The sequence below is a fragment of the Zingiber officinale genome, chromosome 4B (genome assembly GCF_018446385.1).
Source record: "Zingiber officinale cultivar Zhangliang chromosome 4B, Zo_v1.1, whole genome shotgun sequence".
Classification (NCBI taxonomy): Eukaryota; Viridiplantae; Streptophyta; class Magnoliopsida; order Zingiberales; family Zingiberaceae; genus Zingiber; species Zingiber officinale.
In genome coordinates, this window is record NC_055993.1 from 92,712,776 (window position 1) to 92,728,465 (window position 15,690).

The 15,690-nt window shown below is 41.9% G+C and overlaps 2 protein-coding genes, 1 non-coding gene and 1 pseudogene across 3 annotated transcripts; 2 read left to right on the top strand and 2 right to left on the bottom strand.

Moving 5' to 3' along the window:
• The first annotated feature begins 7,813 nt into the window (after positions 1–7,813).
• Positions 7,814–8,290, top strand: LOC121975542. The gene has a single exon (XM_042527254.1). The coding sequence runs from the start codon at positions 7,940–7,942 to the stop codon at positions 8,198–8,200; it is 261 nt and encodes an 86-aa protein (XP_042383188.1). The 5' UTR covers positions 7,814–7,939; the 3' UTR covers positions 8,201–8,290.
• A 200-nt stretch (positions 8,291–8,490) lies between these two features.
• Positions 8,491–13,175, bottom strand: LOC121978390. Its single transcript, XM_042530743.1, has 7 exons — positions 12,552–13,175; positions 12,246–12,382; positions 10,153–10,258; positions 9,910–10,062; positions 9,678–9,810; positions 9,548–9,608; positions 8,491–9,307 (listed from the first exon to the last, which is right to left on the bottom strand). Exons 1-7 carry the CDS (start codon positions 13,173–13,175, stop codon positions 8,803–8,805), a joined length of 1,719 nt encoding a protein of 572 aa, XP_042386677.1. The 3' UTR covers positions 8,491–8,802.
• A 373-nt stretch (positions 13,176–13,548) lies between these two features.
• On the bottom strand, positions 13,549–13,630 carry TRNAS-AGA. The gene has a single exon. It is a non-coding gene; the product is annotated as a tRNA-Ser (tRNA).
• Positions 13,602–15,325, top strand: LOC121978391 (annotated as a pseudogene).
• Positions 15,326–15,690: the final 365 nt, after the last annotated feature.

Below are 15,690 nucleotides of genomic sequence, written 5' to 3' on the forward strand. Positions count from 1 at the left end.
TTCTTTCCTCTCGCTTTTTACTGCTTCTTAAGCCCCTGTTCTCCGCTGTCACGGATCGTGGTCAAACTGCACAGAATCATCGCTACAGCCAATCCCTCTTCCTCCTTACCTGGTTCTCTGAACTCACACCAATGAAATCACAGTCTTCACTGGTGTCTTCTGAGCTCGAACCAATCACCAGGAGTCAAGTGGATCGCAGCCAGATCACACCAGTAGCCGTTGATGCACCATGCGCCGCGAATCACAGCAGAAAGGCCATTTGTCGTATTCCTCTTATGGACTTAATTTGAAATTAGGCTTGGAATGATACCTGTGATCCTGCAAACTCAAAAGCTAACAGCACAGAGGGTTATATCACATGAATCAGGCAAATCAAATGCAGTGGAGGAATTCCAGAAACAACAACAAATCTGATTGTGTGTGGATCGGTCACCAGACCGATCCAGGATAGACATATCTTACAGATCGGTCGCTGCTTCTCCGATCGGTCGTGGAGACCGATCAGGCTGATCGGTCTCCACGGCCGATCACGCCTCTTCTCTGCGATAACATCTCTGATCGGTCTCCAAGACCGATCAGATTACACTCGATGTACGCTTGTGTTTCTGATCGGTCTGGTGATCGATTACACTCGATGTGCTCGAGTGTTTCTGATGATCTACGCGATCAGATTACACTCGATGTGCTCTTGAGTGTTTCTGATCGATCACCGGACGATCCATGGAAACTCGGTTTCACGTTTCCTTTGGATCGATCATCGACCGATCCACTTATGTATCATTTGGTTGGTGCCGACGGATCCAATGTACCATGGAATGTCCACTTAGGTCCCTCTCTGACCTAATTCGGAGAACAAACTACCGAGCCCTCTCCGACTTCGTCCGGTCCAGAGAACGAGCTACCGAGCCCTCTCCGACTTCGTCAGGTCCAGAGAACGAGCTACCGAGCCCTCTCTGACCTAGTCCGGAGAACGAGCTACCGAGCCCTCTCCGACTTCGTCCGGTCCAGAGAACGAGCTACCGAGCCCTCTCTGACCTAGTCTGGAGAACGAGCTACCGAGCCCTCTCCGACTTCGTCAGGTCCAGAGAACGAGCTACCGAGCCCTCTCTGACCTAGTCCGGAGAATGAGCTACCGAGCCCTCTCCGACCTAGTCTGGAGAACGAGCTACCGAGCCCTCTCCGACTCCGCGTGCCAAGTTTCCAACTTGGACTTTTCCCTTCCACTTGATCAACCTTGATCAGTAATCAAACCGAGTTTAATTAACATCTGATACAAACTTAAATCCGTGTCAACATCAAAACAACAGCCAGGTCAGACTGTATCAACAATTATGTCTATGACGTATATGTCTAGAGTTACCATTATACAGATGGCTCTGTGCCAGACCAATTGCTGATTGACTATCACAATGTATGCAAAAAGTCGACAAAGGTTTCAGCTATCTCGAAATATCTTCTAAGAATTGTCGTAGTCATTTAGCCTCTTCACTGCATTTGTCAAGAGCTACAAACTCAGATTCAATTGTGGATCTGGTTATTATCGTTTGCTTAGAAGATTTTCAGGAAATGGCTGCACCTCTCAGAGTGAATACATATCCACTCGTAGACTTAGAGTCTTTTATGTTAGATATCCAACTAGTATCGTTGTATCCTTCAATCACAGCAGGATATCTCATATACATATTCATGAGTATACATCAAGTACCTTAGTACTCTTGTTATCTCTTTCCAGTGCTCAACACCTGGATTACTCGTGTATCTACTCAGCTTACTTACTGTGTATGCCAAGTCTGGTCGTGTATAACTTATCAGGTATATCAGACTTTCAATCACTTAAGAGTACTCTATCTGAGAGATACTTTCACCTCAATTTTTCAATAGATATTGATTCGTATCTATCGGTATTCGTGCCAATACACTATCACCCTTGGTAAATTTCTCAAGAATCTTGTCCACGTAATGGGACTGATTAAGAACAAGTCATTCTGTTGATCTAAGAATTTTGATTCCTAGAATCACATCAGGCAGGCCCATGTCTTTTATGTCAAATCTTGAGTTCAACATATCTTTAGTGGATTTGATTATCTTATCATACTCCCAATGATAAGTATGTCATCTATATATAGACATAAGATGGCGTAGTCATTCTCTGTGACTTTCATGTAGACACATTTATCACATTCATTAATCTTGAATCCACATTCCTTCATGGCATTATCAAATTTTTTATGCCACTGTTTTGGTGCTTGTTTCAAGTCATATAATAACTTCATCAATCTACAAACCTTATTTTTTTTGTCTTGGCATAGAAAAACCTTCTGATTGCTTCATGTAGATTTTTTCTTCTAAATCTATATTTAGAAAGACTATCTTTACATCCATCTGATGTATTTCGAGATTCCAAAGAGCGGCAAACCAATAATATTCTAATGAAAGTTATTCTCGACACCGGAGAATACATATCAAAGTAATCGAGGTTTTTTGTTGTTGGTATCCTTTGATTACCAATCTGACCTTATACTTTGTGTCATCTGACTTCATTTTCTTCTTGAAGATCCACTTGCAACCTAGTGATTTACTTTCAGGAGGAAGATCCATAAGTTCCCAAGTGTGATTTTGCAAGATAGAGTCTATCTCAGATGCAATTGCCTCTCTTCAGTGAGGTCCATCAAAAGAGCCTACAACTTTTGAATAATTTAGGAGTTCACTTTCCAACATGAAAGTGATAAAATCTTATTCATAGGATTTTTTTACCCGGGCTCTTTTACTTTGTCTAAGCTTAACCTCCACTAGTTCCTCATCATCATTTTCACCTTATGTTTCATATAGCTGCTTTAAGGAGCTAGCATCCTCTCGGGTTTTGTACAGAAAGACATGCTCAAAGAATGCGATATTTCTTGATTCTATTATCGAGTTCTTGTGTATTTCTAGTATTTATGATTTATACACAAAAAATCGATATGCACTGTTGTTCTGTACAAATTCAATAAATATGCAATCAACAGTCTTTGGTCTTATTTTAATCTTTTTCGGATCAGGCACCAACACTTTGGCAAGACACCCCCATATTCATAAATATTTGTAGGACGGTTGCCTTCTATTCCAGAACTTATAAGGGCTCTTATCTATTTTCTTTTGGGTCACCTTATTTAAAAGGTAATTAGCTATTAACACGGCTTCCCCCTACATGAACTCTGGCAGTCTAGAGCTCAATAGAAGAGCATTCATCATCTCCTTTAGAGTTCGATTCTTTTAGTCAGCAACTCCATTTTGTTGAGGAGTATAAGAAATTGTAATTTTGTGTCTGATCCCATGTTCAATACACAACTTAACGAACGGTGATACATATTCACCGCCTCAATCACTTCGAACCACCTTAATCTTTTTATTAAGTTAGTTTTCAACCTCATTCTTATAAAGTACAAATTTCTCTATAACTTCATCCTTTGAGAAGATACACGACAATATTTTGTGTTATTATCTACAAAAGTTCATTGCTCGAGTGGTTAATTGCTTCTTTCAATATGTTGAAAGGATGATCTTATCATTTTGCTTCAACACAAATCTCACACTTGTGTTTTGGGTCAAGGTGAAATGTAGATATGCTTTGCATATTTATTAATCTACGTAACACATCGTAGTTAACATATTCTAGTCTACCATGCCACAAACATGTAGACTCAAGCATATAAATGGAAGAGTTTTCATTTTTATTTATCTTAGGCCTAATAGCCATTATATTGAATTGAATAGCCCATCAGATATATAGTCTCTCCCGACAAACATTCCATTATTAGACAATACAACTCTGTCTGACTCAAAAATAATACGAAAGCTATGCTTGCTTAACAGTGATCCGGACATTAGATTCTTCCAAATCTCCAGAATATACAACATATTGTTCAGAGTAAAGTCCTTGCCCGAGGTCATCTTTTAGCACCACTTTTCCTTAACCTATGATGTCCGAGGTTGCTGAGTTCCCCGTGAACAGTGTCTCTAGTGACTTTTCGAAGTTGTGGAGTAACTCCTTGTTACAAAATACATGTCAGGTGGCTCCAGTATCGATCAACCATTGTCACGAGTTTGAACCCACCAGGTTCAACTGAGAGACCACAGCACAGAAGTCATTCATTTTTGGTCCCTCATTTAGGTTGGCCTCCTGCTTCTTCTTCGGCTTCCTGTACTCTAAAGATTTATGACCTACTCAGTCACAGTTGAAGTACTTCTCAGAGAACTTCTTTTTGCTGATGCCTCCTCTGAGTCTCATCTTGGAAGATTTGGCGTTCTTCCGTTTCGAACTTTGACCGTGCTTGACCACGTTGGTTTTCACAGTAGCTTGAGAGAACAACTTTCTCTTTGAACTCTTGTTGTCTTATTCGATACGAAGTCTAACAATAAGTTCCTCCACATTCATCTCCTTCCACTTGTGCTTCAGGTAGTTCTTGAAGTTCTTCCAGTTGGGAGGCAACTTTTCAATGATAGTAGTCACGTGGAAGGTTTCACTCAGAACCATCCCTTCTGAGTAGATCTTATGCAAGATCACCTGAAGCTCCTGGACTTGGTTGATCACCGTCTTGGAGTCAACCATCTTGGAGTATAGGAATCGGCCCACAATGAACTTCTTGGCCCCTGCATCCTCCGTCTTGTACTTCTTGTCCAGGGACTTCCATAACTCCTTAATTGTTCTCTTCATGCTATACATAGTATACAGTGAGTCAGCAAGGCAGTTGAGGATGTAGTTTCAGCAAAGGAACTCAGAATGAGTCCATGCCTCCACTGCACCGATGATCTGCGCATCAACATCCTCAGGATGTTTGGGAGAGTCCTTGGTCAAGAACCGAGTCAGATTGAGCGTGGTTAAGTAGAAGAGCATCTTCTGCTACCACCTCTTGAAGTTCAATCCACTGAACTTCTCTGGCTTTTCCCCGTGATTAATTGGCACAGTTCTAATAGAGGCGGAGGGAACCTTCATGTGTTAAGTCTGTTGCATCTCAACATTATGTTCTGTGGCTATTTCAACAGAATCAATTTTGTTTCAAGATTGTTAGATAAATAATTTACTGCCAGAGATTTACGGGGTGTTAGCTGAATTTAAATTACACTGAACTAAATTCACTTATCTGTCAAGAAGATCTGAGCAGATAATCTCAGGCTGCCAGCGGGGGCTAGTTTCTGCCAAGTGCTGAAGATAGTCTGCATAGTGACGGCAAAGCGGGCTGAGAGGTCGGGCGGGTAGGTCGACCGAGTAGGAAGATCGTGAAGGCAGATCAACTAGGCGGGTAGAGCGGCTGATCGGGTCGAGCGACCGAGCAACCAAGTGGTCAGTCGGGCAGAGCAACGGAGCGGCCGAGCAAGCAGAGCGGTTGACAGAACAATACGGTTGAGCGAGCGTGGAGCCGAGTAGTTGAGTGAACAGTGCAATCAAGTTGCAGGTAGAGCATAGAGTTCGATCAGGCAGAGCAGCCATCCGATCAGAGAGGCCAACTGAGCAGTGCGATCGGGCGAGCAGAAAGGTCGATCGGGCGGACAGAGAGACCGACCGGGCCGATAGAGAGGCCAACCGAGTGAGTGGAGAGGCCGACTGGGCAGATAGAGAGACCGATCGGGTGAACGACCAAGCAGACATAGAGACCGAGTGAGCGTGTGACCGGCGGGTATTGAGGCTGGGTGAAGCAGCTAAGTAGTCGGTCGGCAGAGAAGCCAAGCGGGCGAGCCGGGTGGCCGTGTGAGCAGAGAAATCTAGCAACTGAAGAATCCGAACGGGCGAATGGATCGAGGCTTGCGAGTGTCGCAGTTTTCTTGAAACAGATTTACCCCACCTCCGGTTGTGCTTCGAGGTTTTCTCGGGTCGTCTGTTTCCCAGGATACAATGGTTAACCGTAGCGCACACTAAGTACTGGTGGTCACAGTAAACTGAGTGGTACCCGACTGCTATCACGGACACTCCGCCCAATAAGAGTTTGCACGACAGAGGAAGAGGGAACATAGGCAGAGAGCTTCTGCTGCTTTTTCTTTGTGTGTCTCTTTACCTATGATCGCAACCTCCTTATATAAGAACTCATATCAACGTTAACATTAATGATGGATTAATGATCATTACTCACCGAGTTGTAAAATGCCAACATTTCACTCGGTCGTTTTGATTCTGCATTAATATTACTTTAATGCATCAAAAGGTTTACATGGTAAAATATTAGTTCGACATTCGGTGCGCACAGGTCATGCCTGTACACGAGTCAACATGGTTCAGTGCAATTTGTGCCCTGGATTTACATCCCTGTGCACCCACGCGTAAGAGAGTCTCTCTCCATACATTTATTCATATTATCAATGCATATAAATCAATATAAACTAACGAACATATCATGAAACTCCTAACATAAAACTAAAGTCTTATTTACTGATGCGGTGATGATGAAGGACCCTATCCCGTAGTCACGGTGGAGGTCAAAGTCAAGATGATTAATGCGTAGATGACAGTGGTCGGTCGGGCGAAGCATGCCCCGATCGGGGAGAAGGCTCCAACCCGCCATCGCCTTTGACACGGAGAGCATTCAAACAACTGACGCTTAAGGGAGAATGATGCGCAAAAGCTGAGCCGAGCGGCTACCTTGCTTGGTCAGATAGCAAAGTCTGGCATCGACAGAGTTTAACTTCGACCGAGCGGCTACCCCGCTCGGCCTAACAGCAGGACTCAGAGTGGAACTTCGTTTAAGCAGAAAGAAGTATCGAGGTTTTGGCTGACCGGATAGGGCACCAGAGCGGCGAATAGACGGCCGAGCGGCCAACCCGCTCGGTCTGGTGGTACAGTACTTTGATATCCCTTAACATCCTTTTAGAAATTAGTGTCGACACTGGGCATGGGTTGCCAGAAGATCGTACGACGGAAGGTTCCACTATCACTTCAGAGATATGCTCGGTCTGTTAAGGTACTATGTCAGGGACACTTTACTAAAAAATATTTTCAAGGAAAGTTTTGAGATGCATGCTCGCCTTGGGAAGCATGCACGTGCGCTACCGAAACTCTATATAAAAGGGAGTCCAAAGTATCAGCGGAGGTATGCGATATTCATTGTTTCTGCTGCAGTTCTTGTTGCTCCGCTTCATTCCTCATCGTCGATGACTGACTTGAGTATCGGAGGACCAACATCGGGAATCCCTTCTCCAACTCGACACTAACGAAGTCTATGTTGCATATCTACACGGAATCCACATAAGATCAACGTGAACACTATATTTTAACTTTTGATCTCTTTTAACTTTCGGATAGAATTATTCATAATAAAATCTGTTTCCTCTTTTACCACTTCTTCGTCCACATATGTAACAGAAGTTGCTTCCTATGAGCTCACGCGTCTTCGAAAACAATAACAGTATGGCACAGGAATCGTCCATTGATTCCTTGGAAACGGGGGGTTTGTTGTTTTAACTTTTTGTGTGTGTGACCATCCGTGATGGGCTCGCAACTATGGAGCAGTACGTTCTAATTACAGTATGGAGGCTTACTTCTTGTTCGGTGTTGTTTTGAGGTTAGTGAAAAACTCTGGCGCCCACAATTAATGGTGTCGATCGGGGCCAGTGGTATGGATATGCACGGATTTTCTCAATTAACAGATGTCCCAATCATGATTTGTCTAATTAATAAAATTCAATGAGAAGATAATTGAAGTGCTTGACCTCCTGCTGCTCGCAATGATAGTTCTTGGCGTTTTGCTGAAACCTCCGGTTTGCGCCAATGGAAAAGCAAAACAGCTCCCTGTTTTTGGGGAGATGAAACCAAAACCAAGAGCCATGCCACTCTCCGTCTCTTCTGTTGTCTGTCCTCTCTATATATGCACCACCTCTGCTTTCTTATCCCAGCAGCAAGCGAAATTAATACATTCGTTTTGACGAACTCGTAGAATTAGAGAGGAGAAGAGATATTTATAGCGAGACAGAGATGGCTTCGGTGAAGAAAGTTTCGGTGTTGGTGGCGGCCAGCGTGGGCGCCGTGGAGGCGCTCAAGGACCAAGCTGGGTTGTGCAGGTGGAACTATGGCTTGAGGTCCCTGCAGCAGCGTGCCAAGAGAAACATGGGATCGCTGTCTCAGGCCGCGGCCATGTCGTCGTCCGTCTCTGATAGGAGAAGCAGGGAGCAAGCTGAGCGATCGGAGGAGTCGTTGAGGAAGGTGATGTACATCAGCTGCTGGGGACCTAATTAGCAGTGCTTGGAAAGTTAGAGTTCGAGTTGTGTGATTGTAAAGTTACAAAGAGCATCAATCGAATATATATATTTTGGTTTATTTCTTCAACATCAGAGAATGATTATCGTGATCCATCTTCTTCTTCTTGTTTTCTTATTCCTTTTGGGTTTGAAATCTCTTTCATATGTTGTGTGTGTGTGTGTTTATTGGTTGTAACTCGGCTAATTGCTTGGATTCTTTTGAATTTATGCAGACTTAAAGAGTGCCCCTCCATGTGTTTAGTCATGAAGAGATTCAGTTCTGTAGAATTGTCTAAAACTTGCTTTCTCTGTGATTGCTGCTAAAAGAAATAACAAGAAGAAGATCAAGAACTACTAAAATACACATTCAAATGAGACTACTGAGATGGGGATTCACTTTGTCTAGCTGACCACTAAACTCCTCTTCTCTCGATGCCGAGACAACTACGAACGCTTGCATCCTGCTTCATGGCCTCAAACTAACATCATCATTCTAATTGCCAACTGCATTCTACATATATAACTTACAAAATTTTATTATGTTCTTGCAACAATGTCTGTGGCATTCTCCACAGATTGTTGAAACTATCACGGGCAGTCTCAACTATTAGAGGCTTCTTGCAGACTAATACTAAAATGCCCAACCTTTTTGTCCTCAAGGAGAGAAGACCTATGAGCGCGAGTGTGTAAGCTGTGGGGAAGATCACTGCTAAATGCAACCTCTTCTGCAGTGTGGCCGAGATCATTAGACCAAACAAATGGTATGCTGCAACTTAACTTAAGAATACCGTTTCCACAGCCTCCAGATTCCTTGGGTGGGCAAGGAATGCTGCATCCATGATTCTTAACCTTGCTATCAGACTCAACGGTGGATAAAGATGAGTTATCTGGTCGCTCGCCTGTGGAACGTCTCCGTCTTTTCCCAACAATTTCACTGATGACATACTTCTTTGCCCTTTGTCTCCTACCAGCCTTGGAGGAATCAATTGCAGGTGTCTGAGAAGCAGTTCCTTTTAGTATCTTTCCGCAACAATCTAAGCAAAGCTTGTAAGAGCAATTTGAGCAGCTTCTGTGAAAATCCACTAGTGAAGTCCTGCAATAATTACTGGTTCCAAGAGGGAAACAAGAAAGGAAAACAATATTAATCAAGTGAATTACATTTTAATGCATGATGAGACGATAACAAAGAACAGAATATGACCTAAAAATTATAACTTGCTAAAGCAAAATAGAGGCACAAGTTTACAAATGGCCATCTAAGAAACAAGGTCAGTACGCAGTCCATGATTTCAGAAACATAGCAAATCATGAAATTCTCAGACGTGTTAAAGATGTGAAGACATACCAGTTAACAAGCTCATTGTGAGGCTCATATACTCGAAGAAGTACACCAGAAAATCCACCTTCTGGATGATAGATCGATCAAGAGGATATCTAACTGGAGGAAGAAACTAGGTAATTGTTTTGAAGCTTACCTTGATCCCCTTGCTTTACTTCCAGCTCATTTAATTGGTTCTGATAGATATGTTTCAGCAAGGGAAGCAATTCAGATATCAAGCTATATGTGTGCTCCTTATTATTAAACTTGTTTTGACCATTTGTCAGTTCCTGAAGATGATACAAATTGCATATGCACATAAAAGTTCTAGACTAGTATGAAAGTTGACAGAACCTTCTCTAACTTAAAGAATTGGTTAGGAAGTCAACCTTATGCCTGTCTTCTTTAGCTCCAAGAGGAGAACAAGTCGGATAATCCAATTGTCCATGACAAACAGGGTAGACAGTCTTCACATCGACAAGAGAAATCTCATCACTATTGGCACACTCAGTCTTCCTATGCTCCTGAACAATTTCAAGATCCTGAAGATCACATAAATGGAAACTTTCATGACAAAACATTCTCAGAGTAAATAATATTCATAAAACTTTGCATGTTAAAAGTAAGTAAACCTTATAACCATCTTTAGCTGGACTTCTAGAACATGCTTGGCAATCACAACAGTCGCGACAAACAGGACAAGCAATCTTTACCTCCTTTTCAAGCATACCAGAGTACCTTGACAATACAAACTAAATCAGATAAACAGAAGTCGTTTATATAATAGCAGCAATATAGCTCAACCACAATGAAACTTCACCAAAATAACAAAAGCAATCTAGCTCAACTCACAGTGAAACTTATACACATAAGACAAAAAAGTAATTTAATAATATCAAAATCAAACCAAATCATGGCTAAGTACAGAAAAGGCTCAAATAAGATTAAAGCACAATTAAGATTAACCCAAACCTAAAATTAACTTGGATTCATCCTTCAATAAATCAAAATTGATCTAAAAATCTCTACTGAAAGTCCTAATCCAAGTGTGCCTTGAGTGACCCTCCATAATGATAATCCATTCAAATCAAAGCTTCTCATACTAAGGAATATAACAGAACCTGCAAACTGAATCCAAAACAAATAAACTATTTGGTATTCAATTTAGGGAGTAAGAGTTCACAATTTAGCCTGATGACATAACTAGCTCATCAAGGGATACAGAGTGTGATCATATCCACTGTAGAATTTATATGCTTTCAGGATCAAGAGAACAATTGCAAAACTAATCAGGTAGGCTGGAAACCTAAAACCATGCTTCCCAGATGATAAAAATTTGTTTGTAAGTATCAATATATTGAAGTTTCATTGACTTTAATCTAGTAACACACACAATAGGTAACAGCTTGGAGGACACATTTGGGTATAGATTAATGGGTGTCAATGAAAGAAATCTTTTTTTCTTTGTGAAATGTGAAAATCATGATTGGTTAGCTTATGAAGATTCACAGGATTCCATTAACTTATGAAGTTGTTACGAAACTCCCAGTTGCAGAAGCTTAGCTAGGCCAAATATTCACACAGAACTTGTTATATTAGCAACACACTAACTATGATGATAGTATGAGGGTGCCAATAGGAAATGAATTTATGTTAGGGAACTTACTTTTAGTTACTAAAGACAGTGAGTAACATGTAAATCTCGATAATAAGTTGGGAGATGCACAAATTCTGTTATTCGCTAATGTGGTATCAAAGGAAGCTTTTGACATGGATTCATGATTGATTATCATTTGAAAATTCTGAGTATTACCTTTCAAATTCCTGCATAATAAGATAATAATCACAGGATAATAGCATCAGCATAGCAAAAGGAAATATATTTAGTTTGGACAATTTGAGTTTTTCGTGCTGCAACACGGAATAGGTAATAGCTTGTAGGACACATATATTCTGCTATTGACTGAAGCAGTAAGCTTTTGCCTTGGAAGCTGTTATGATTAGTTATCATTTGAAATTCACAGTATTGCCTTCCAGTTCCTGCATAATCTCCCAGCTCCAGAAGCTTAGCTATACTACTTTAATGATCTGCTCCACTACTACCTCACAATTATCATGGATACACCTATTCATTGTCACTAAAAGATCCCTTAGGAAGAAAGAAATAATGTCGGCTTTACAAAATAATCAAACGGAAATATATTAGATAATGCAAGAGTCCAATTGAGATTCTCTGAAATGTAGATTTTGCAGACCCAGTTGGCAAGGTGTACTAAGATGAGCCAATTATTTGACTCCCAGTACTGCCCAAACCAAATCCTTTAGTCTACAACGCCATTTATTTCTCGTTAACAAGTTTTACTACGTCAAAGAAAAAGCTCCAATGAATACTCCAATATCAAGATATGGAAATAGCATACATTTTGCTTGTAGCCGGAGTGTTGAGGCAGGTCATCCTTAACAAAGTGTCTTCTATTTCTTATATTGAATCAGATTAGGAGTACCAAAAAGTGAAAGGGTTCCCCAGCAATATTTTCCCACATTTTAAGAGCAAAAAACTACTATGCATTCAGAATTTTTTTCCTTTTTATTTTTCAAGAGGAACCTTTTGATACACACATTAAGATAGAAAAGTAACCAAGATAACCAAATGAAAAGGAATTAGATGCACATTAGCTAATGTGGCGTTCAGGAATACACACAACCAAGAGCAAGCCAAAAATACCTTTTTTTAATGCAACGAGAGCAAAAGAACCTCTTCCTACAGCTCAAACACCGAACCATTTTCACCACGTTCTTCTCCTTACAACTGTGGCAGATCCTCTTCCTTCCCATTCCCGGACCCCTTCCACAAGGTATATTCTGGAATCCAACATGCATCGGCGAAAGTTAAAATATAACAGAAAGAGCAGAATAATTTGAGAGCTAACCAGAGAGTAAAGAAACGTAGTACGTATAGTAGAGAAGGGGCAATGGTTTCAAGGACCAAGAAAAAGGACAAGAGAAGGGAGCTGAAACAGAAATGTAAAACCTTTATTGTCGCCACCGGAATCGGCTCAGCGTTCTTGGACCGAATGCACCTCCTTGTGAGCAAGCACCCATCCTCAAACCCTACCTTCCGATCCACAGAACCGCCCTCTTCCTGACGGCCACCAACGGAAGGCGTCGCGATGGTCATCAGCCCGTTGGGAAGAACCCTCGTGGTCCGGGCCTCTCCCTCCCCACTCTCCTCTTCCCGTTTCATCCTCCGTTTGGGAGCGATCGGGTGCTCCGCCAGGAGTTCTGCCTTCTTCCTGCGCTTCCTCGACGGAGGCTCCCCGGCGGCTCTGTTCGATTTGCGGGCGGCGGAGGCCTTGTGCTTCTCCATGTTGGAACGGGTCTGGATGTAGTGGTATTCGCAGAAGGTAAGGCCGTCCATGGCGCGCTTGTGGCAGCGCCATTTGCGGCCGTCACTGCGGCGGCAGCGGGAGTCGTCTCCCGGGGAGGCGTCGAGGTCGTCGTAGAGCCGCCGAGGCCTCGGCATTTGCGGCGGGATCGGAAACCCCTTCGAGAGGAGAGGGGGGAGTGAACCAGCGAGGGCGCAGTTAATGGCAGGGGAGCAAAAGGAAGGAGGACTGCCGTTCTTTTCTTGAAAGCCCACGGGACAGGATTCCATCCGTCTGAGTCTTAGGGAAAATTTCATCTTGCCCCCAAATGTTATCAAAATCCTATCAATCACTTGTAAAATTCCCAATTTTGTTAAATCTAAAATCTTCACCGTAGGTGATTGTAAATTTTATCTGCTATTTATTTTTTTATTTATTTTATCTTGGAAGAAGATAATTTGGTGTAATTTCTCTGTTTTTATCTGCTATTAAATTAAATATGTAATTCTTTGAGTGCGGCATTGCATGTTTACTTGCCATTTTGTAAAGAAATTGCAAGTATTTATTTATTTTATTTTATTTGCTTAAAACATTATTAATGTGGTTATTAAAGTGTGGAGATGTGTTACAGGATTTGAAAGGAACAAAAGATATGAAAAAAATCGTGGACGGCAGGATTCGAACCTGCGCGGGCAAAGCCCACATGATTTCTAGTCATGCCCGATAACCACTCAGGCACGTCCACTTATTGGCATTCATTCGTTGTATAATATAATATTTAATGTATTGATCAGTAAAATTGTTAGATTTCTTGTATTTAATGCTGTCGCTGTTTCCTTCCCCAAGCCCCACCGAATTGAAGCCATCGAATTCGAATGGCTCATTCGAGATTTCTCCTTTTGCGGCGACTTCGAATAGCTGAAACCCCGGATACATGATTCCCCAGGCGACTCCACTGGTGCCGGACCACCGGGCTGCCCCAACGCCGTTGGCCTTGGTCGGGCAGGAGGGAATCCAGCAGTCTTCTTCTCCGCGAACCAACGCCGGAGTGCGATCGCCGTATATCTCAGTGACGAGAGCGCTTACGCCATCAAGTGGGCTGTCCAGAACTACCTCCGCCCGGGAGACGCAGTCATCTTACTCCATGTCCGACCGACCTCCATCCTCTACGGAGCTGACTGGGGCGCCGTCAACCTCTCCGACCCCGACGCAGCTGCCGAGGAGGACAACTCCCACTCCGAGGCGTCACAGCTGAAATTGGAGGATCATTTCGACGCCTTCAACTCCGCCAAGGCGGATGACCTCGCAAAGCCGCTCGCGGACGCGTAGATTCCGTTCAATATCCACATTGTGAAGGACCACGACATTGAAAAAGAAGAAGTAGGATAAAAATATTTAATTAATATTTACTAAAATAAATAAAATTTATTGTTTACTAAAATCAATAGATTTATTTATACAAATTATCTAAACAATAATAAAAAGAGTAAATATTACATATAATTTATAAGTATAGTAATAAATATAATATATTTAGAAGTATTATTTTTTTAATATTTGATTCATATCAATCTTAATTGTGATATCGATTGTGATATCAAATATAATAAATCTCAATTGATTGAAATCAATTCAAAAAATTATTTTCCATTATCGCCATTAGACATGAAGGAGCGACTTTGCCTGGAAGTGGAGCGGTTCAACCTCAGCGTTGTGATCACGGGTAATAGAGGCTTTGGAGTTTGGGGCCTCGAGGAGGACAAGCAAGGGGAAGCTTGGCAGCGTCAGCGACTTCTGCATTTGCCATTGTGTGTGTCAAGTTGTTGGCCCTTTTTGCACCACCTTAAGGTGCTTGTGGACAATGTGGAGAAAATGATGTCCTCACAATCTAGTGCACATCTCAAGCAACTCCAACTCAGTGAAAAATAGTGAGTTATCCATGACCCAATATTTATAGAAGGTGAAATGCATCTTGGACAATCTCACGGGTGTTGGACATTAGGTTCTAGAGATTGATATGATGTTTCATATTCTCGGGGAGCTCGGACCTAAGTATGAATCTATGGTAGTTGCCTAACAACCAAGAGTGAAGGAAAGTTAACTGGCATGTTATTTATCAGTCATATGTTTATGAGGCCTATTTTTCATGTTTTGAATTTCGTAATTTATTTTCTCGATGTGACTTTTTAAGCTTTGAGACCAGACAACTGCAGGACATCTCTAAGCTATAAGAAAATAAGGTATACTTCTAGTGATTATCTTATCTTCTGTGTTCACTATCTTGATTATGTTATGGTTAGACACTCTCCAATTTAGTTGGATTGTGGATCTATTTCTATATTTGTTTGGTAGGTATTCATTGACTTGGTATTGGATGATGACACTTAGTCAATCAGCCCTGTTGGCAATTGTGGTCGGAGTCGACCATGGAAGCGACTAGTTGACATGTTGAGGACTCGACCTTGATGAAGAGAACGTTATTTCTCTAGTAGCACCGACTGATATCGAGTCGGAAACAAGGGTCAAATTTGTCAACAACCTAGTAGAGATCACGGAATTACACTCTTAGGGAATACCATAAATCGTACCAACCTCGGCTACTACTAGTTGGGTGAGGGATATAGCATGCATACTGTTGCTGGTTCGGTCAATAGAGAACCAATTTATTTTTGTTGGTTTAGTTAGTAGAGGATTGATTTACTCTTATTGGTTCGGTCAGTAGAGGACCGACTTACTCTATTCCATAGAGATTCTGATCCTTAGATTCCTCGTGCCTGGGTAGATAACCTAGAAGGTACATTTGAG